Source organism: Equus caballus, chromosome 1, assembly GCF_041296265.1.
Source record: "Equus caballus isolate H_3958 breed thoroughbred chromosome 1, TB-T2T, whole genome shotgun sequence".
NCBI lineage: Eukaryota > Metazoa > Chordata > Mammalia > Perissodactyla > Equidae > Equus > Equus caballus.
The window spans coordinates 10,583,077-10,603,855 of record NC_091684.1 but is presented as its reverse complement, the minus strand read 5'-3'; the positions used below and the strand labels follow the sequence as shown (position 1 = coordinate 10,603,855).

At 39.8% G+C, this 20,779-nt stretch overlaps 1 protein-coding gene across 8 annotated transcripts in view; it reads left to right on the top strand.

Moving 5' to 3' along the window:
- The window catches only part of ACADSB (acyl-CoA dehydrogenase short/branched chain), a 62,054-nt gene that overhangs the window by 29,203 nt on the left and 12,072 nt on the right, over positions 1-20,779 (top strand). For 4 of the 8 annotated variants that reach the window (XM_005602174.4, XM_070275999.1, XM_070275960.1 and 1 more), the window contains 4 exons: positions 10,072-10,231; positions 10,417-10,517; positions 13,186-13,392; positions 13,936-14,106. In XM_005602174.4, the coding sequence (XP_005602231.1) occupies positions 10,072-10,231; positions 10,417-10,517; positions 13,186-13,392; positions 13,936-14,106 (639 nt within the window). Of the gene's footprint in view, positions 1-9,591; positions 9,833-10,071; positions 10,232-10,416; positions 10,518-13,185; positions 13,393-13,935; positions 14,107-20,779 lie in introns of those variants that run through there. The other 4 variants (XM_070276008.1, XM_070275993.1, XM_070275983.1 and 1 more) reach the window with 2 other exon arrangements.

The window sequence follows — 20,779 nt, the reverse complement described above, 5'->3', positions numbered from 1 at the left end:
TTAAGAAATAAGGCCATTCTGACAAACTGCACTTCCACCCTCTCCGAAAAGATAACCACAATCCTGAAATGCTGTGTATGCTTCCTGGGCATGTTATTAAGCTCTGACTATATCTGTTTGTATCTGTAAGAATGTATACTGTCATTTGGTGTATTTTTAAAGTGTACATAAATGCTGTCATCCTGAACAAATCCTTTTGCAAGTTGCTTTTTTTACTCAATATTATATTTTCAAACTTGCCTAACACTTAAGGGTCAGGTTGCAGGCATGAGAAGACAAAAGTGATGGCTAAGGATCCTGCAAGGGTAGGAAGAAGGGGATTCAGAGAGGAGGTGGAGGACATCCACGGGAATGTAATGTACAGCATAGGGAATATAGTGAATAATATTGTAATAACTTTGTATGGTGACAGATAGTAACTAGACTTAGCATGGTGATCATTTTGTAATGTATAAAAACATCGAATTGCTATGTTGTACACCTGAAACTAATATAATATTGTATGTCAATTATACTTCAATGAAAAAAAACTTAATATTACATCATGAGCAGTTTCCCCTGTTAAAAAAAAAAAAGGAGAGGTACATCATTTACTTTCTAAGAGGAGGGACGAAGGAAAAGATGGGTGCAGATGCAGCACGATGTATGGGTTTGGTGGTGAAAAGTTGAGGTAGTTCCCATTTGTTGGCATTTATTTTCTCTAGTAGAAGTAGAGGTGGTAAGCTGGCAGTGAGGGGTGAAGCTTTGAGGAGACTACAGAGTTTGAGATCATCACGGTGGGAATGGGAAAGGGATTAAATTGAGGTTAGTGACCGAATTTACGGTTGAATGAGGCCACCTGTGTATGTGTGTCTTCTCACTGTACTAGGCTTCCTGGATGCAGGCACAGAAAAGGTAGATTGTGACAAGAGATTTTCACATATTTGAGGTATATGGGGTAACTGTTGGGTTCAAACTGATTCGGCTTGAACTATAGAAGACTGACTTATGGCCTGTCAAATATACACTGTACATCTGCTTTCACCGTTAAAGAATGCACTCTCTTAAGACAGCATACTTTGCTTCCTATGCCCTGTTGGTAAGGCATTATTGGTGAGGCCTGTATTAGTCTCTCCTGACGTCAGGGTCATGTTGACCTGCTAATTTGCAACTAAATACCTCTTTGAAACTTTGATGAAAATGCATCCTGGGTGTGTTTAATGTATGTTCTTTGTTCTAAAAAGATATAAGACTCTACTGAAAATCATGCTTCTCCAGAATGCTTTCTTCCTTTCTTGAAAAGGCCTCCCTGGGTTATAATCCTCACTCTGGCTCAGTAAAACTCCTCTTATTTCTCTTATCTATAGAATGATTATTGGTTATTTTGCATCGACATTTCAATTCATTCATGGTTAGAGTTTTGATTGGGAAGTTCAGGGCAATAGATAGGGTTACAAAGAGGCAGCACAAGAGAATTTGGGGGATGACGGAACTGTTTTGTGAGGAGCTGGTAGTGGATACATGACTCTATGCATTTGTCCAAACCCATAAAATCATACACCACAATACATAAAACATATATATATAAATTTAACCAGGATGTAGGGGGAAGATGGAATGCACGCTGTGGCAAGTTTGACTATTACAAGTTGTGATATTGTGATTTATAAAAAACACATATTTTGGTCCTCCTCCAAGGTTCTCGGCTCAAAGCTCTCAAAACTCCTGGAATTTTCTAAGCAATAAGTGCAATGGGAGCATCTTTCGTTATATATTTGGTCTCTAGTCCTCAGTTCCTGAAATCCCTTCAGAACCATAAAGGTGCACTGGGTGTCTTGCTATTCATTACAAACCCCTTTCAACCACGCTTAAGTTTTTGTTAATGAGGTGACATTTGGAAAGCACTTAAGAATGGGGGCTTGTTGCCTGGGGAACCAACCACTTGAATAGAGGGTTGGAACTTTCACTCCCATCCCCCAACCTCCTGAGAGGGAGAGGGGCTGGAGGTTGAATCAGTCGCCAATGCCCAGTGATTTAATCAATGATGTCTGTGTAAGACAGCCTCCATAACAACCCAAAAGGACAGGGTTCGGAGAGCTTCGGGGTTGGCAAGCACATGGAAATTCAGAGAGGGCGTGGAAGCTTCAAGCCCTTTCCCCATACCTTGCCCTATGCGTCTCTTCCATCTGCCTGTTCCTGACTTATATCCTATTATAATAAACCAGTAATCCATATGTAAAATGTTTCTTTGAGTTCTGTGAGCCACTCTAGCAAATTAATCCAAGGAGGGGTTAGCGGGAACTTCCAATTTATAGCCAGTGGGGTCAGAAGCACAGGTGACAACCTGGACTTGCGATTGGTGTCTGAAGGTGTGGGCGTGGAGCAGTCTTGTAGGACTGAGCCCTTGACCTCTGGGATCTGACATTGTGATAATGTCAGAATTGAGTTGAGTTGTAGGACACCCAGCCAATGTTGAAGAATTACTTGTTGATGTAGGGGAAACCTTCACACATTGGAATTGGTCTTGTCGATTCAAATAATCCAAAATCAATCTGTATATGAAAATTGAGATGTTATTTTGAGCCAGGTCTGAGGACTATAACCCAGCGCCTTCCTTTCCCAAGGAAAGAAGGGCACCAAAGAAGTGGGGTGTCAGAGTGGTTATATACCATCTTGGAACAAAGAGCATACGTACATATGACAGGAACATGTCTCTTACTACCGTAAAAGACATGCCTAGCTGGCACAGCAGGTCAGTGGTCACAAGGTGAGCACAGCAGGATGGTAATTAATCCTTAGTTCCTAGGAAGAAATGTTTCTCCTTAAGGAAATGCTGATATGGGGGCAAGCTACATTGCTATCTTTAGGGGCATCATTCTTGTCTTTAGGACACAGTAAGTGTTTAAAGCAGATGTACAACGCATGCTCAACAGGCCACGTCAGGCCCTTTTGGAAAAACAAGGTCAGGCCAAATTAGTTTTAAACCAAATGGCTTCTTCACATACTCCAATATATCCTATTGCTTTTCATTTTTTTTATCAGTCCCAGAATCATTACACGTGAATCACATAACCACACGGAAGGAGGTGGGCAAGAAAGAAGTTTCAGAAACAATGTTTTGACTGGGTACTACTTCTAAGACTAAAGACAGAAGGAAGAGTGCACAAGCACTGTACTCAGATGAATTTGTTTCTCACAGTGGTATGGATTAGCAGTTCTGAAACTACATTCTATGTGTACTAGGTCTGAATAAGTAGATTCATCCTAGATCATGGGAGCCAGGCTCTCACTGTTGGAAGTTACCAATGAGAAAAGGAGAAAGCTAACACGCACCCTGTAAGTTCTGTGGTGCTGGAATCAAATTAAAATAGGAAAAAATACACACACACGCTCTTGCTCAGGGAGACCTGCAGGAAAGAGAGCTGGGAGGGCACATTTGGTGGAACCAATGAACAGAGGGATTTAAGGTGAAGCTCTTGTCACATCAAAACATTTCCTTTGGGAAAGTCCAGGTGGGTCTTTAAAGGTGACCACAACTTCTCCCACGTCTTCCTTTGTCTTCCATACGTTGTAAAAGCTTCTAAATTTGAGGCACTGTAAGGGTGTTTGGAATAATACTTCTTTATGCTGCAGCATATCAGAGAGGGGTTATGACTGACATAAGGGCTAAACTTAATGAGGTTAGCAAAAGATTTACCAGAATACTCAGCAGTCAGATGTTCTTAACTGTTTTCATGCTATGGGTGAAATGTATACAGCAGTGTAGTAAAGTTTATAGGCCTTTTCTCAAAACAGTTTAAAATGCGTAAAATAAAATATATAGGATTTACAAAGGAAATAAACTATAATAAAAGTTATAAAATATTTTTAATTGTGATAGAGTAATATGTGATTCTTAAATAAGATCTGGCAGCATTTCAAATAACTACTGTAATTTTGAAGTAGAGATGAGCACCGACAGTATTTCAAGATATTTTCAGGGCTGGCCCCATAGCCAAGTGGTTAAGTTTGTGCACTCTGCTTCAGCAGCCCAGGGTTTCCCTGGTTTAGATCCTGGGCGCGGACATGGCACTGCTCATCAGGCCATGCTGAGGCAGTGTCCCACATAGCACAACCAGAAGGACCCACAACTAAAATATACAGCTGATGTGGGGTTGGTGAGCCAAGGAGTCGAAAAAAAGATTTCTTGGACTCTCAAGGTCTTGCAATAGTGCTCTTTTATTTAGAGAATAGTATGGAACAGCATGGAGACAGGATCCATGGGTAGTCAGAGCTGCTGCTGCTGCAAACATAGGTTGAGAGTAGGGCTACATTTAAGGCATAGGTATGTGAGTTATCTCTTTACAACACAAAGGAAAGAATATGTAAAAAAAAGTTGTTAAAATGGTATCAGTGCAGGTGGGGTCTGGTTATTGAGTAATCCTATAATTTTTAGATGAGAGTGAAAGCAGATTAAGTAAATGGCTGAAGCCACCACCTTAAATATTATCTTTAGCTAAAGACAAAGGAGGATGTTGGGGGTGGAGGGGGGAGTCGATCATGGGAGATTACCACACAAGTACAGTAAACAAGATGCAGATTTAAGTCCTTGCCTTTGGCACTGATTAAGAGTTTCTAGAGATAAGGTCATCCCCCCTTCTTCCTGGTACAGAGAGGGAGACACCTTTACAGATGAAGATTTCCTTTACAATGTAAATGTCTCTTAACAAAGGGTAAGTAAATTCTACTCCTCAGAGCCTCCTTCCTGTCTGCAGTTTTTTAAAGTAACCAGTCTAAAATAATCCTCATCACAGCTAGGTACTGAGAACCTCTGGGGAGAAGAAAAGAAAAGATATTTACACCTACTGTTATGGGATATAAAAATATCTGTGATTTCTTTTGGTGACAGTTACAGATAACTCCTAATATTACTGTAACTTGTTGCCTACATTCATAATTGAAGGAATTAGAAGTTAGAGGTTAGTAAAATAAAGATATAAATATTCCCCCATCCAAGTTCATGGACTTCGTTGTTCTGTCCACAGGAACCTAAGACCCCAGGTTGGGTGTATTTTTTTTTTTAAGATTGCCACTTTAGCTAACAACTGTTGCCAGTCTTCTTTTTTATTTTTTTCTGCTTTTTCTCCCAAAATCCCCCCAGTAGACAGTTGTATATTTTAATTATGGGTCCTTCTAGTTGTGGCATGTGGGACGCCACCTCAGCGTGGCCTGATGAGCGGTGCCACGTCTGTGCCCAGGATTCGAACCAGTGAAACCCTGGGCTGCCGAAGCAGAGTGCACAAACTTAACCACTCGGCCATGGAGACGGCCCCAGGTTTGATTATCAGTACTTCTAAGTGCAACAGAACTCTGGTCAGTTGAGTAGGAAAAGATCAGACTCAAGCTCTGAAAAGTATTTGGCAAGACATAAATAACCATTATTCCATTCAAGAAGCAATTGCTGCTCTATACAAAAAAATGTGATGATGTGGTGCAATGGGTTATAACTGTGGAAAATCATTTTGATGGAGTGGACACCAAAGCTGCAGAGGCTGAGGTCAACACTGAAGGGTAGGGGACAGTTGAAAATCATCATCGAAATCTTGAACTGTGTGGTTAAAGGCAAGGAAAGGAAATGTTTCCTTTATTAAAGACTGTCATAGTAAAGGAAAAATTTTTTTCAGCCAAAAAGGATAGGTAATATCTCAATGCTTTGGTTAAAAATGGATTCTATTCACTTAGCACATAGCCACTGTATCTTATGATGAGCATCCTCAATAATCTGACCCCACATTTGTATACTACTTTCTTGGGGCAGGGGGAAATCCCCTTTCTTCCCTTCTTGTGTTCTTATGGCTGAACTAATAGTAAAATTGACATAAGACCAGATTCACAGGAGAAAAACTCATTTAATATCTATGTATTGAAGATCATAAAGAAATGATGGTCAGAGGAGAGTGACCAGAGTAGGCAGTGTGTATATCTTTTACACAACGAAATGGTAAATTTGTGAAGAATTGACAGGACAAAGAAACTTAGATTCGGGGTTTGCAATTAGTGAGAAATTTAGGCAGAGTTTAGGCTTGGGGAAGTAAATTAGCAAGGCTTGTTTCTGCAGGCTTCTTGGCCCTGAGTCCCCCACCTCTGGGGATAAGGATGCAGGGAGAGCATCTTTCCCAGGGGAGATGTATCTCCTGGTTTCAGGGGGAACAGAGACAGGAGGGTCAGCATGCTCCTTTTGCTTCTTAAGTAACTTTAATTAGAAATAATCAATATACTGTTGTGGGATATTTTGGAGTGGTCTGCCGTGGGCCCCACAACTTCATACTTTTTAAAGTACGTTGGCCTCTGTTACCTCATCTTGTGAATCTAAAAGAATTGCTACATGTTGGACAATCATATACTTTGTCAGTAGCAATATTGAGATTAAGGGGTCTCAATTGTGTCAGCAGGGAAAAAATGAGTATTATCGTAAGACCCACTGGCTTCTTAAGTTTCTCAGCAGTGGGCTTTCTGTTAAAGATAAACTTGGGTAGAAAGGTGATATATTGATATTGACTAAGACACAAAGAATTCTGTAGTGGGTTTAGTGAAGTAAATAATCTCCCCTAGAAATAAGAAATGTAGGCAATGTATTACAGTTTTTGAAATATAATAGGCAAATTTCAAGGTCATTCTGTGAAGACTAGTTGGCTCATTCTTTCATTCATTCAGATATATATTGAGGGTCCCATCCACGACTTCGCCACTAGCCGTTGAGCAAAATTGCACCCACACTTACCCCTCCTCCCTCTCCCTGGTTTCTCCTTCTTTCTTGGTGCCCGCTGCTGCTCAGCAACACTCCTCCCCTTACTGAGCCCCTTGCACTTCCAGTTCTTACCTCACCCCTCCTTACCCTTCTTTTTAATTCTCCCCATCTGTTTCGTCAAGAAGAAGACAATACCTCATGTGTCCCCCTTCCTTCTTTCCAGTCCAAAGTTTTCCTGTCCCAGTTCTGTCTTTTAATGAGAAAAAAATGTTCCATGCAGCTTTGCCCTAAGTTTGTCACCACACAAAATTGGGGTTCTTTTGCCCATGTGCATGAACAAACCAATTAATTACAGCATCAGCCTTTGGGAAAGAAATCAGCTTTATTCTCTGAGATCAGTGTGCAGGGAGACAGGGGGTGTGTGCCCTCAGATCTGTCTCCCCAGTTCAGGATTTGGGGCAAAATTGAAGAGGTTAGGGAGAACAGGCTGGCATGCGGGAATGCTGGTGGTGATGAGGATTATTTTAAGCTGGTTACTTTAAAAAACTGCAGACAGGAAGGAGGCTCTGAGGAGTAGAATTTACTTACCCTTTGTTAAGAGACATTTACATTGTAAAGGAAATCTCCATCTGTAAAGGTGTCTCCCTCTCTGTACCAGGAAGAAGGGGGGATGACCTTATCTCTAGAAACTCTTAATCAGTGCCAAAGGCAAGGACTTAAATCTGCATCTTGTTTACTGTACTTGTGTGGTAATCTCCCATGATCGACTCCCCCCTCCACCCCCAACATCCTCCTTTGTCTTTAGCTAAAGATAATATTTAAGGTGGTGGCTTCAGCCATTTACTTAATCTGGTTTCACTCTTATCTAAAAATTATAGGACTACTCAATAACCAGACCCCACCTGCACTGATACCATTTTAATAACTTTTTTTACATATTCTTTCCTTTGTGTTGTAAAGAGATAACTCACATACCTATGCCTTAAGTGTAGCCCTACCCTCCACCCATGTTTGTAGCAGCTTTTACTGCCCATGGGTCCTGTCCCCATACCTGCAGCTCTGACTGCCCATGGGTCTTGTCTCCATGCTATTCCATACTATTCTCTAAATAAAAGAACACTACTGCCAAGACCTTGAGAGTCCAAGAAATCTTTCTTTCGACTCCTTGGCTCGCCGACCCCGCATCAGTGGGACAGGTTTTGATTGGTGGGCTTCACGCATTTATGGAAAGGATCTAAACATTTATGATGACTTTCTTAACATTTATGGTAAGGTTTTAAACGTTTTTGGTAAGGTGGAGAAGGAATTTTAACACCGGCTCTTCTGGAATTACAGACCCCTTGCTTCTGAAAGGAGTCTGACTTTTAAGTTCAGGTCGTGTCCCAGTCCTTTGGTTCTATGGGGAGGACAATCTTTGGTTCTGTGGTCATTTCAGGTCAAAATTTCTTCTTCTGCACATTCTCTGGATATGTGTCTTTGCAATTTTCTGAAAGACAATTCTTAATCACTCTGTTGATAAGATGGGGTCAATTGAACTGGTGCTGGAGGGTCTACAGTTAAAAATTCTCTGTCTGCTAATTCTGAAAACAAAACAAAATTAACCAGAAAGATTGAGACGTATATGTTTTTCTTCTGTCTGGCCAATGTGTCTTTTTCCCAGGTGAATCCGGAGCAGAGTACGTGTACTCCTAGGCACATAACTGCAAAAACTGAGCGATGTATAGGAAAGAGTAACAACGATTTCAAACATGATGACCTTGTTTCTTTTTTCTCTTTTTATCTATAAGCTATTCAGTGTATAATCAAAAGTACTGAGAAAATATCTTGCAGAATGTACGTTTGCTTTTAATCCTGTGGCAGTTGGCTTTGTTTCTTGCCCGTTGTCTAGTATGCCATAAACCTCTCAGGAGTTCGTGAACTTTCTGTTTCCTCTTGAACGTACCACGTGCTCTCAGGCATTTGGTAGACGCTCAGTACATTCTCTTTTAATTTTTGTTGAATAAAAGAAAGGCACTAATTTTTTTTTACTAACAGCTTTATTGAGGCATAATTTACCTACCTCAGAACTCACTCTTTTTAAGGTTATAATGCAGTCGTTTTTAGTAAATTTACAGAGTTGTGGGACCATCACCAGAATCCAATTCTGGAACATTTCCATCACCCCAAAAAGATGACTGTGCACTTTTGCAGTCACTCCTCATTCTCATCCTCAGTGCCAGCCACAGCCCACCATGACTCCACTTTCTGTCTCTATGGATTTGCCTATTCTGGAAATTTCATATAAATAGAATCATATAATATGTGCTCTTGTGGCTGTCTTCCTTCACTTAGCATGTTTTTAGGTTCAGGAAAAGACTAGTTCCTTATTTGTTTCCCCTGTACTAGAATTCAACAAAATAAATTGGAAATGTATAGCAAGCATTTAAAATTGGGTAGTCTCTTTTTTTCAACAAAATTGTGGCAAATCCAATGCTGAGTAGAATCTGTGAGTTGAAGTGTTTGGGACACCGTGACAGGGAGACACACTGATGGAAGAAAAGCGAGGCTGCAGTTGACTATGTTTCTCCAACTTCTGTTGTGACCCCCATTGCAGTGTCCTTAGGAGTCAGAGTAGAAATAGTACCTTTATCGAGCTCTTACTGTAAAGTAAATACTATACTAAGTCCTTATTTGGATTGTCTCATTAATCCTCACAGAGCTCCAAGAGGTTGTTATCCACTTTTTACAGGGAAGGAGACTAAGACTGGTTTTAATTGAGAAGTTAAAAACCACTTGCCCGAGATCGCGTGGTTAGTGACCATCAAATGCTAGGGTTTGAGACGAGTTCTTTCACATTCCAGAGCCTGTTTTCTTAGCCCTTATGCTGCAGTGTCTCTTACTGACGCGAAACTGAAAAACAAAAACTTAGCCCTGGAAACCAGAAAAGCACAGCAGCGGCAGCCCTCAGGGCAGGGTGGGGAGCGCTGGCCCCCAGTTGTCCCTGTGCACTCACTATTCCTGCAGCAGGAGAGAATGCACTTCACAGTGGTCTGTCATCATGCTGTGTTCGGGGTTCCCTACCCAGTGAGTCAGTGAATGCAGTGTTTTAAGAATGAGTTCCATCGAGAAAGGTCTGCTTCCTTGAAGGTAAAATTTAATTATCTGGGAAATCTGTTTATTTAGGTCATTGCCAAATAAAGGAGATATATGTTAACAAACCAGTTTGTGCTTTGTTCACAAGACAGTGAATTTTAAAATGTGCCAGGTTAAGCTCCTTTATTTTGGTGATACAAGATACAAGAATGGGTTATAAAGTTATTCCCAAAGAAACTGATGTTCACATACTTTTGTGTATGTTCCCTGTTCGATGGGGTCTATTCCTGTAGCTAAGAAGAAACTTCCTGACTTGCCTGTCTTCTTGGAAAGCTCCTCCTCGCATCCCCAGATCTTCCCAGTCAGAAGCTCTACTCAATATAGCAAATAATGGGCTCCCCTACGCCCCCCTGCAAACATTCACAGAGGAGGAGATGATGCTAAAGAGGACAGGTGAGTAAACGCCTCAATTTCACCTCATTATTATTCTGGTCAGGAGTTGGGTCTACAGTATGAAATTACATGATATATGACATGGTTGGGGGATATGTTCATCCAAGTTTGTAATGAGATTTTTTTTACATTAATTAAAAAGTTTTTTTGAAAATAAAGACTGACCAGTATTTTTTTTCCTACAGTTGAAAGATTTGCCCAGGAACAAATTGCTCCTTTGGTTTTAACAATGGATGAAAATTCAAAAGTGGAAAAATCAGTAATACAAGGATTATTTCAACATGGGGTATATCATTCATAATTCTTCCAATTTCAAATTTTTATAAATACGTTCCAGAGTTAAAATGTATGCATACTTTTAAATTTAGGAACTGTAATGATAGCTTAATGAACTCTTCATTTCCTAGTTAAAATTATCTGTGTTCTCTTGTACACTGAGATCCTAGTTAAAGATTTTTTTGTGTGTGTGGAAGATTAGCCCTGAGCTAACACTGCTGCCAATCCTCCTCTTTTTGCTGAGGAAGACTGGCCCGGAGCTAACATCCATGCCCATCTTCCTCCACTTTATATGTGGGACACCTGCCACAGCATGGTTTGACAAGCAGTACATAGGTTCCTACCTACCAGCGAACCCTGGGCCACCGAAGCAGAACGTGCAAACTTAACCACTGCACCACTGGGCTTGCCCCCCAGTTAGAGATTTTTTTTTAACTGAATTAACATTTCAAGTTAGAAATACTGTGCTTTTTAAGTAAAAGGTTAGAAACAAGAAAGAGTGATTTCTTTAGACCAGTGGTGCTTGACTGGAGGCAATTTTGTCACCCAAGAGACATTTTTGGTTGTCACAACTGAGGATGCTACTGGCACCTAGTGGGATAGAGGCTGGGGATGCTGTTAAACCTCCTACAATGCACAGGACAACTCGCCATGACACAGAATTGTCCAGCTCAATGATGCTGAGGTTAAGAAGCCCTACCTTAGTTAGTAAAACGTCATAGTAGAGCACGTCTTCCTCCTCAGTCCCCGTGTATGTGGTCAGCTTAGACGCAGAGGCAATATCGGAATTCCGCGTTAATCGGGGCAGCTGATTTCCAGCTTTTTAAGTCACACATCCCTGTAATGGAAGCACAGAATATAAAACAGATAAGAGTAGAACTGTTCTGGCTGTGGGTGGAGGGAGAGGCTGTCAGCATAGGGGCTCCAAGGAGAACATTTCAAAGTCACTGCGCTTACCCTTCATCTCTCCCTTCTCCATAGGTGTGAAGTATACTTATTTTTTATTTTGAATACGAGGATATCCGAGAAGTAATATCTTCTATTCAGAGCCATTGTTACATCTTGACTGTTGTCCTGTTTGTAAAACAGACTTTTCCACCTAACTAGTTTTATTTCTACCTATTTTAAAGAGACCACGTTTTTTATACCATGTATGGTAGTGATTTTTCCAACTTTCTATTAGCAGTGAAAGCTTGGGAAAATGGAATCTTATGTGGAGCTACAGTGAGTCGAACAGCATCTATGAGTCCATTTCTCAGCCAGGTTTCATCCTCATTTTTTGCAGAAGCTCTAGGCTTCTCTGAGGAGTCTTAAGGTTCCCCAGTTAGGGCATTACTCACCCGAGGGGGTAGTTCTTGCAGATGGGGTTGTCGCAGCAATTGGTTGTCTGCCTTCCGCCCCCCACCTTGCCCTTGCTTAGGTGTAGCATGCCCTGGAGGGTCTGCTTGGTTGCCCATCCTGCACCAGCTGTTTTCAGTCTCACCTCACTCCTAACTCCTGCTGTCACCTTCTGTGTCCTTCTGTGGTCACCTGCCATAATAGCTGACAAAAACAGTGTTTGCAACGTAGGAGAAACTGGTGACTTTTGTAGAGAAGCCATGTTTCTGACAGCTGTTAAGATATCATTAGATAGGATCCTGCCCCCCTCAGTCTTAAGGCACAGCCAGATCCTTCAGTTCTTCCTCACAGAACATCGTTGCCAGTTCTCTCGTCATTTTAAACCTACACCTTTGCAGTTCCACCTTCATATCAGCAGTTTCCTGTCATCTTAAAACATAACAGCTGCACCCAGACTATAGCGTGGTGTGATTCCAGAAGTGTCTGGAGAGAATAGAAAGAAGTGTCATCTTTTTATCTCTTAACCACTTTGGGTCTTGAATCACATGTACATACATTCTCTTTCTGAAATGAGGACACCTAAAAATGGAGGACTGTGTGAGTTTCCTGTCCCAGACTTAGGCATAGTTACAGAATGGTCAGATAGTTACTGGAAGGCGTGGGCCAGCATTTTTGCTTATTTACCAGGCATCTGGGCCTTGTCTAGTGTGGTTCTAGGAAACATGACCAAATGTCATCTGCTCATCATCTGGACTAGTTGAAATGGCCCAAGAGGAATGGTCATTTAATTAATGTCTTGGCTAAAAGGGTTCAGGTGGAGGAGCCTGGCTGGAAGAGATTATGCCAAATGAAACCATAGACATTCCCACCGAGGAGTAGGTTACTTTCTTTAGTTTCCTTATTACATTGAAATCAGTATAAAGGGGGCCATGTTGAGAAACCAAACCAAAACACCACCTGTGGTTTTTAAGCAGGCAACAACAGTTCTTAGCAATAAAGGTCATCAGAAATAGATTTATATTATGTAAGGTATTTTCTCATTATTCCATTCTGTTATCCTTCAAAGCATTTTACCTCTCTTATTTTTGTTTTTTAGATCTCAAACAGAAACAAATGCTAGTTCTGGCATGTAATTTCACCCTTTTCAAATATATGTACTTTGTTACAGATTTTTTTGTTACTTATAACAGAGAAATAGCCATACTAAATTAAAATATACATACAAAATTTTAAAATTAAGAACTTACATGCTTACAATTTATTTTTGAACTTGGTCTTGCAAGAAACTTTCCCATATAAAAATAGCTTTCTTAATTTGTGTTTCCTTGTGTTTCCTTTAGTTGATGGGAATTGAAATTGACACCATCTATGGAGGAACAGGAGCTTCGTTTTTCTCCTCTGTCCTAGCGATAGAGGAATTAGCCAAAGTTGATGCATCTGTGGCTTTGTTTTGTGACCTCCAGAACACACTAATTAACACACTGATCATGAAACATGGAACAGAAGAACAAAAGGCTACCTATTTGACCAAGCTAGCTACAGAAGAAGTGAGTTGAGATGAGTTGCTGAAATGGATCTGATCTTTTCTAAAGTTAGGATATTTTCAGGAGAAAAGTAGCTGCAATGTTGCCTTTACTATCCAAGACCACAATGCAGCACCATTAATTAATGAAGCATTGCTCAATAAATTAATGCTACTAGAAAAATACACTCTGCCTCTCATTTGCCACTTGGAAATTTAGAGAATAATCATCAGATAAAATTATTTTTTTGTCCCAATTATGTTTTCGAATACCTTTGTTGGTGGTTTCATTTAAATTGAGACGTCTTTCTGCTACTATCTTTAGCACCAATTTAATTAAACATAACGTCGAATATGTGTGCTTAAGTCTTTAAATCTGTCTTAGGCAAATAATAGAGTATATTTTGGAAAACAGTACTTTCAGAATACCATTAACTATTTTGATAAGTACAGGCATTTAAAAGTAGCTAAACATTGGCTTTACAAATGCTTATTTTGCCTTAAGTGAGTATTTGTTATAGAGTATAAATACAGTTGTTAATTTGAAATTTTTTCCTTCCATGTGTAGATAGGAAGTTTCTGCCTTTCAGAGGCTGGAGCAGGAAGCGATTCATTTAGTCTGAAGACCAGAGCTGATAAAAAGGGAGATTATTTTGTCATCAACGGGTCAAAGATGTGGATCAGCCATGCTGAGTACGCAGGGCTCTTCCTGGTGATGGCAAACGTCGACCCTACCAGGGTGAGTTTGAAAACAAAATTTCTACCCTTTTCCCCCCTCATCTTTTTTCTTTATATCTTTTCCTACTTCCATTTACTTTTTATGACTTAGTCTTAAATTCTTCATTCTCATCAGTACTGAAAATGTTGCACAACTGATAGCTTTTTATCCTCCTATTTACTAATCATCTAAAATAAATATTGATGTAATTATTAAGTACATAGAGGATATAATCTCGTAATATGTTATATAGGAAGATAATCTTTAATTTTGTTTCTTCGTCTTTATTTTAGTAATTGATTATATATATACATATGTAAAATCCTTTATAAAAGAATATTTTACTACTTTTTTCTATTTTCACATTTCATGAAATCATTTAAATTAAACTTTTCTCATGGAGCATTCTTATCAATGTCTTATCTTAGAAGGGCCAATTTTTTAAAATTTGAATTCATAATAGTTTACATCATTGTGAAATTTCAGTTGTACAATATTTCTTGTCTGTCACCACATAGGTGCTCCCCTCCACCCCCTGTGCTGACCCCCCACCCCCCTTCCCCTGGTAACCACTGAACTGTTTTCTTTGTCCATGTGTTTGTTTATATTCCACATATGAGTGAAGTCGTCTGGTGTTTGTTTTTCTCAGTCTGGCTTATTTTGCTAAGCATAATTCCCTCCAGGTCTTTCTATGTTGTTGAAAATGGGATGAATTTATGTTTTTTTCTGGCTGAGTAGTTTTCCATTGTATATATAGATACCCTATCTTCTTTATCCAATCATTAGTCTATGGGCACTTGGATTGTTTCCATGTCTTGGTTATTGTGAATAGTGCTGCAATGAACATAGGGGTGCATATGTTACTTTGGATTGTTGATTTCAGGTTGTTTGGATAGATACCCTGTAGTGGGATAGCTGGGTCACATGGTAGTTCTATTTTTAGTTTTTTGGGGAATCTCCATACTGTTTTCCATAGTGGCTGCACCAGTTTGCATTCCCACCAGCAGTGTACCAGGGTTCTCTTCTCTCCACACCCTCTCCAACATTTGTTATTTTTAGTCTTAGTGATTCTAGACATTTTAATAGGTGTAAGATGATATCTTAGTGTAGTTTTGATTTGCATTTCCCTGATGATTAGTGATGTTGAACATCTTTTCATGTGTTTATTGGCCATCTGTATATCTTCTTTGGGGAAATGTCTGTTCATATCCTCTGCCCATTTTTGATTGGGCTGTTTTGTTGTTGTTCAGTTGTGTGAATTCCTTATATATTATGGAGATTAACCCCTTATCGGATATATGATTAGAAAAAATTTTCTCCCAGTTGGTGGGTCGTCTTTTGGTTTTGATACTAGTTTCCTTTGCCTTGCAGAAGCTCATTAGTCTGATGAAGTCCCACTTGTTTATTTTTTCTTTTGTTTCCCTTGTCTGAGAAGTCATGGTATTTGAAAAGATCCTTTTAAGTTCATGTCAAAGAGTGTACTACCTATATTATCTTCCAGGAATTTTATGGTTTCAGGACTTATCTTTAAGTCTTTGATCCATTTTGAGTTTATTTTTGTGCGTGGCATGAGATAATGGTCTACATTCATTCTTTTGTATGCGGCTATTCAGTTTTCCCAGCACCATTTTTGAAGAGACTGTCTTTTCTCCGTCATATGTTCTTGGCACCTTTGTCCAAGATTAGCTGTCCGTAAATGTGAGGTTTTATTTCTGGGCTTTCAGTTCTGTTCCATTGATCTGTGTGCCTGTTTTTGTACCAGTACCATGCCGTTTTGATCACTATGGCTTTGTAGTACATTTTGAAGTCAGGGATTGTGATGCCTCCAGCTTTGTTCTTTTTTCTCAGGATTGCTTTAGCAGTTCGGAGTCTTTGGTTGCCCCACATGAATTTTCAGATTCTTTGCTCTAGTTCTGTGAAGAATGTCATTGGGATCCTGATTGGGATTGCATTGAATCTGTAGATTTCTTGGGTAGTATGGACAGTTTAACTATGTTTATTCTTCCAAGCCATGTGCATGGAATCTCTTTCCATCTCTTTATGTCATTGTCTATTTCTGTCAATATGTCTCACAGTTTTCATTGTATAAGTCCTTCACCTCCTTGGTTAAATTTATTCCAAGGTACTTTATTCTTTTAGTTGCGATTGTAAATGGAATTGTATTCTTGAATTCTCTTTCTGTAAGTTGGTTATCAGAGTATAGAAATGCAACTGATTTTTGTAAGTTGATTTTGTACCCTGCAACTTTACTGTAGTTGTTAATTATTTCTATTAGTTTTCTGATGGTTTCTTTAGGATTTTCTATATATAAGATCATGTCTTCTGCAAACAGTGAGAGTTTCACTTCTTCCCTCCCTATTTGGATTCCTTTTATTCCTTTCTCTTGCCTAATTGCTCTGGCCAAAACCTCCAGTACTATGTTGAATGAGTGGTGATAGTCGGCATCCTTGTCTTGTTCCGGTTCTCAGAGGGATGGTGTTCAGTTTTTCCCCATTGAGTATGATGTTGGCTGTGGGTGTGTCATATATGGCCTTTATTATGTTGAGGTACGTTCCTTCTTTCCCCATTTTGTTAAGAGTTTTTATCATAAATTGCTGTTGGATCTTGTCAAATGCTTTCTTTGCAGCTACTGAGATGATCATGTGGTTTTTATTCCTCATTTTGTTAATGTGGTGTATCACATTGATCGATTTGTGGATGTTGAATCATCCCTGTGTCCCTGGGATGTATCCCACTTGATCACGACGTATGATCTTTTTGATGGATTGCTGTATTTGGGTTGTCAATATTTTGTTGAAGATTTTTGCACCTATGTTCATCAGCGATATTGGCCTGTAGGTTTCCTTTTCTGTCTTGTCCTTGTCAGGCTTTGGTATCAGAGTGATGTTGGCCTCCTAGGATGTGTTAGGAAGCATTCCATCTTCCCTAATTTTTTGGAATAGCTTGAGAAGGATAGGTATTAAATCCTCTCTGAAAGTTTGGTAGAATTCCCCAGGGAAGCCATCTGATCCTGGGGTTTTATTCTTTGGGATGCTTTTGATTACTGTTTCAATCTCTTGCCTTGTGATTGGTCTATTCATATTGCCTGCTTCTTCTTGATTCAGCTTTGGGAAGTTGTACGAGTCTAAGAATTTATCCATTTCCTATAGGTTGTCCATTTTGTTGGCATATAGTTTTTCATAGTATTCTCTTATAATCCATTGTATTTCTCTGGTATCCATTGTTATTTCTCCTCTTTCATTTCTAGTTTTATTTATCTGAGCTTTCTGTTTTTTTCTTTGTAAGTCTGGCTAGGGGTTTGTCAGTTTTCTTTATCTTCTCAAAGAACCAGGTCTTTGTTTCATTGATCCTTTCTACTGCCTTTTTTGTTTCAATAGCATTAATTTCTCCTCTGATTTTTATTATTTCTCTCCTTCTACTGACTTTGGGCTTTGTTTGTTCTTCTTCTTCTAATTCAGTTAGGTGTAGTTTGAGATTGGTTGTTTGGATTTTTTCTTGTTTGTTAAGGTGAGCCTGTATTGTGATGAATTTCCCTCTTAATATGGCTTTTGCTGCATCCTATATGAATTGGTATGGTATGTTTTCATTTTCATTTCTCTCCAGATATTTTTTGATTTCTCCTTTAATTTCTTCAATGATCCATTGCTCGTTCAATAGCATGTGGTTTAGTCTCCACATCTTTGTCCTTTTCTCAGCTCTTCTTGTAATTAATTTCTAGCTTTATAGTATTGTGATTAGAAAAGATGCTTGCTATTATTTCAGTCTTCTTAAATGTATTGAGGCTTGCTGTGTTTCCCAACATATGGTCTGTTCTTCAGAATGTTCCGTGTGCACTTGAGAAGAATGTGTATTCTGCTGTATTTGGATAGAGCCTTCTATATATGTCTATTAAGTCCATCTGGCCTAGATTTTCATTTAATTCCACTGTTTCCTTATTGATTTTCTGTCTGGATGATCTATTCATTGATGTGAATGGAGTGTTGAGGTCCCCTACTATTATTGTATTATTATGAATGTCTTCTTTAAAACTTGTTAATAGTTGCTTTATGTACTTTGCTGCTCCTCTGTTGGGTGCACAGGTATTTATAAGTGTTATTTCTTCTTTATGGAATGTCTCTTTGATCATTATAAACTGCCTCTCTTTGTCTCTCTTTACCTGTCTTATCTTGAAGTCTACTTTGTCTGATATAAGTATTGTGACACCTGCTTTCTTTTGTTTGCCATTAGCTTGGAGTATCATCTTCCATCCCTTCAGTCTGAGCCTGTGTTTGTCATTGGAGCTGAGATGTGTTTCCTGGAGACAACATATTGTTGGGTCTTGTTCTTTACTCCCTCTTGCCACTCTGTGTCTTTTTATTGGAGAATTCATTCCATTTATGTTTAGGGTGATTATCAATATATGAGGACTTAATGCTGCCATTTTATCACTCGTTTTCCTGCAATTCCTTTGTTTCTCGTCCTGTGTATTTTGGTCTACCAATCGAGTTATGTAGTTCTTTATGTTGTGTTTCTTTGTTTTCTTCTTATTTATTAATTGTTTCTCTGTTCTACTTTTTCGGTTAGGGGTTACCCTGAGGTTTGAATTCAAGATCTTGTGGACAAGAGAATCCCTTTTCTTATGGCCTCTAATTTCCTTAGACTAAACCAATTCAGTCCCTTTCCTCTTACCCTCTTAAGTTGTTTTTCTCACATCTTATTCCATCTTGTGTTATGAGTTTGTGGTTAGAATGACAAGATCATCTTTGTTGGTGTTTTCTTTCCCTTTGTCTGTAATGCTGTACTTGAGTATTTGGTATCCTGCTCTGAATTCTGTCTACCTATTTAATTCCTTACTCCGTGCTTTGTAACCCCTTTCTCCCCCACTTATTTTTCAAGTAGGAGGGCCTTCTTGAGGATTTCTTGTAGGGGGGTGTCTCATGGCTACGAACTCCCTTAGTTTATGTTTGTCTGGGAAAGCTTTTATTTCTCCATCATATCTAAAGGATATTTTTGCTGGATAGAGTTTTCTTGGCTGAAAGTTTTTGTCTTTCAATGATTTGAATATGTCATTCCAGTCTCTCCTAGCCTGTAAGGTTTCTGCAGAGAAATCTGCTGAAAGCCTGATGGGGGATTCTTTGTAGGTTATTTTCTTCTGCCTTGCTGCCCTTAGTATTCTTTCTTTGTCATTCACTTTTGCCTGTTTCACTACTGTATGCCTTGTAGTAGGTCTTTTTACATTGACATATTTGGGATATCTGGCAGCCTCTTCCACATGGGTTTCCTTCCCTAGGTTTGGGAAGTTCTCTGCTATTATCTCTTTGAAGACACTTTCTGCTCCATTCTCCTTCTCTTCACCTTCTTGAACACCTATAAGTCTTATGCTGCATTTCCTAATTGAGTCAGATACTTCTTCAAGACTTTCTTCATTTCTTTTTAGTCTTAGTTCTCTCTCCTCCTCTATCTGAATCATTTCAACATATCTCTCTTTGATTATGCTGATACGTTCCTCTATGCCGTTCGCTCAAGTGTTCAGGTAATCCATATTTTGTTCTATTTCTTCCATTGTATCTTTTATCTCTAATATTTCTGATTGATTCTTCTTTATAGTTTCAATCTCTTTTGTGAAGTAGCTCCTGAGCTCTTGAATTGTTTCTCTACATTCTCTTTTACCTCGTTGAGTTTTTTTTTTTTTTTTTTTTTTGAGGAAGATTAGCCATGAGCTAACTACTGCCGGTCCTCCTCTTTTTGCTGAGGAAGCCTGGCCCTGAGCTAACATCCGTGCCCATCTTCCTGTACTTTATATGTGGGACGCCTGCCACAGCATGGCATGCCAAGCAGTGCCATGTCCGCACCCGTGATCCAAACCAGCTAACCCCGGGCTGCCGAGAAGCGGAATGTGCACATTTAACCACTGTGCCACTGGGCCGGCCCCTCGTTGAGATTTTTGATGATAGCTGTTTTGAATTCTTTGTCACTTAGATTACATATTTCCACGTCCTCAGGACTAATTTCTGGGTACTTGTCATTTTCTCTCTGGTCTAGAGATCTAATATAGTGTTTGATTTTGCTAGAGGTTCTGTTTTTTTCACATCCTGGCATTATTAGATCGCAGTTACCACCTATCGCCACTGGGTGGGAGTCAAGAGCCCTGTATGCTGAGCCCTCTGCCTTCTGCCAAAATCCTCAGGCTGGAGCCTCCCTGAGTGGGTAGGGCGAGGGGCGCTTTCTCCTGTGTGCTTTTGGGGGTTTTCTCCCTCTGCTCTCCTGGGGTGTTGGCTTGAGGAGGTCACGCCACCACCCCCCTCCCAGCTCCCACGAAAGCTTTGCCATGGTAGACGGCTTCCATCTAGGTTGCAAGGGCCCTTGGGAGGCCTTGATGTTCCTACGAATGAACATTCCCTCCCCGGTTCCTTCCCTCTAGGAGGCCTCCCCAGCAGATTGCAGTCTTTAGGGGAGGAAGCAAAAATTTCTCTTCCCTTGTTCCACCTCCAAGGGGGGCCCCAGCCTCTCCGCCCTCTGTCGTATCACTGTGTGGATCTATCCCCCGTTTTTTGTGTTGAGTTTGGATGTCCTCTGTTGGAGTGTGGATGTTTTTTCCGTTGTATATTGGAGAGGGAAGATTGCTGTGAGACCTCTCTCCACCATGATGCTGACGTCACTCTTAAGTTTTCTTTTTAATAATGAGTATCTTAAGTTCCTATTTGGTACAGTTATT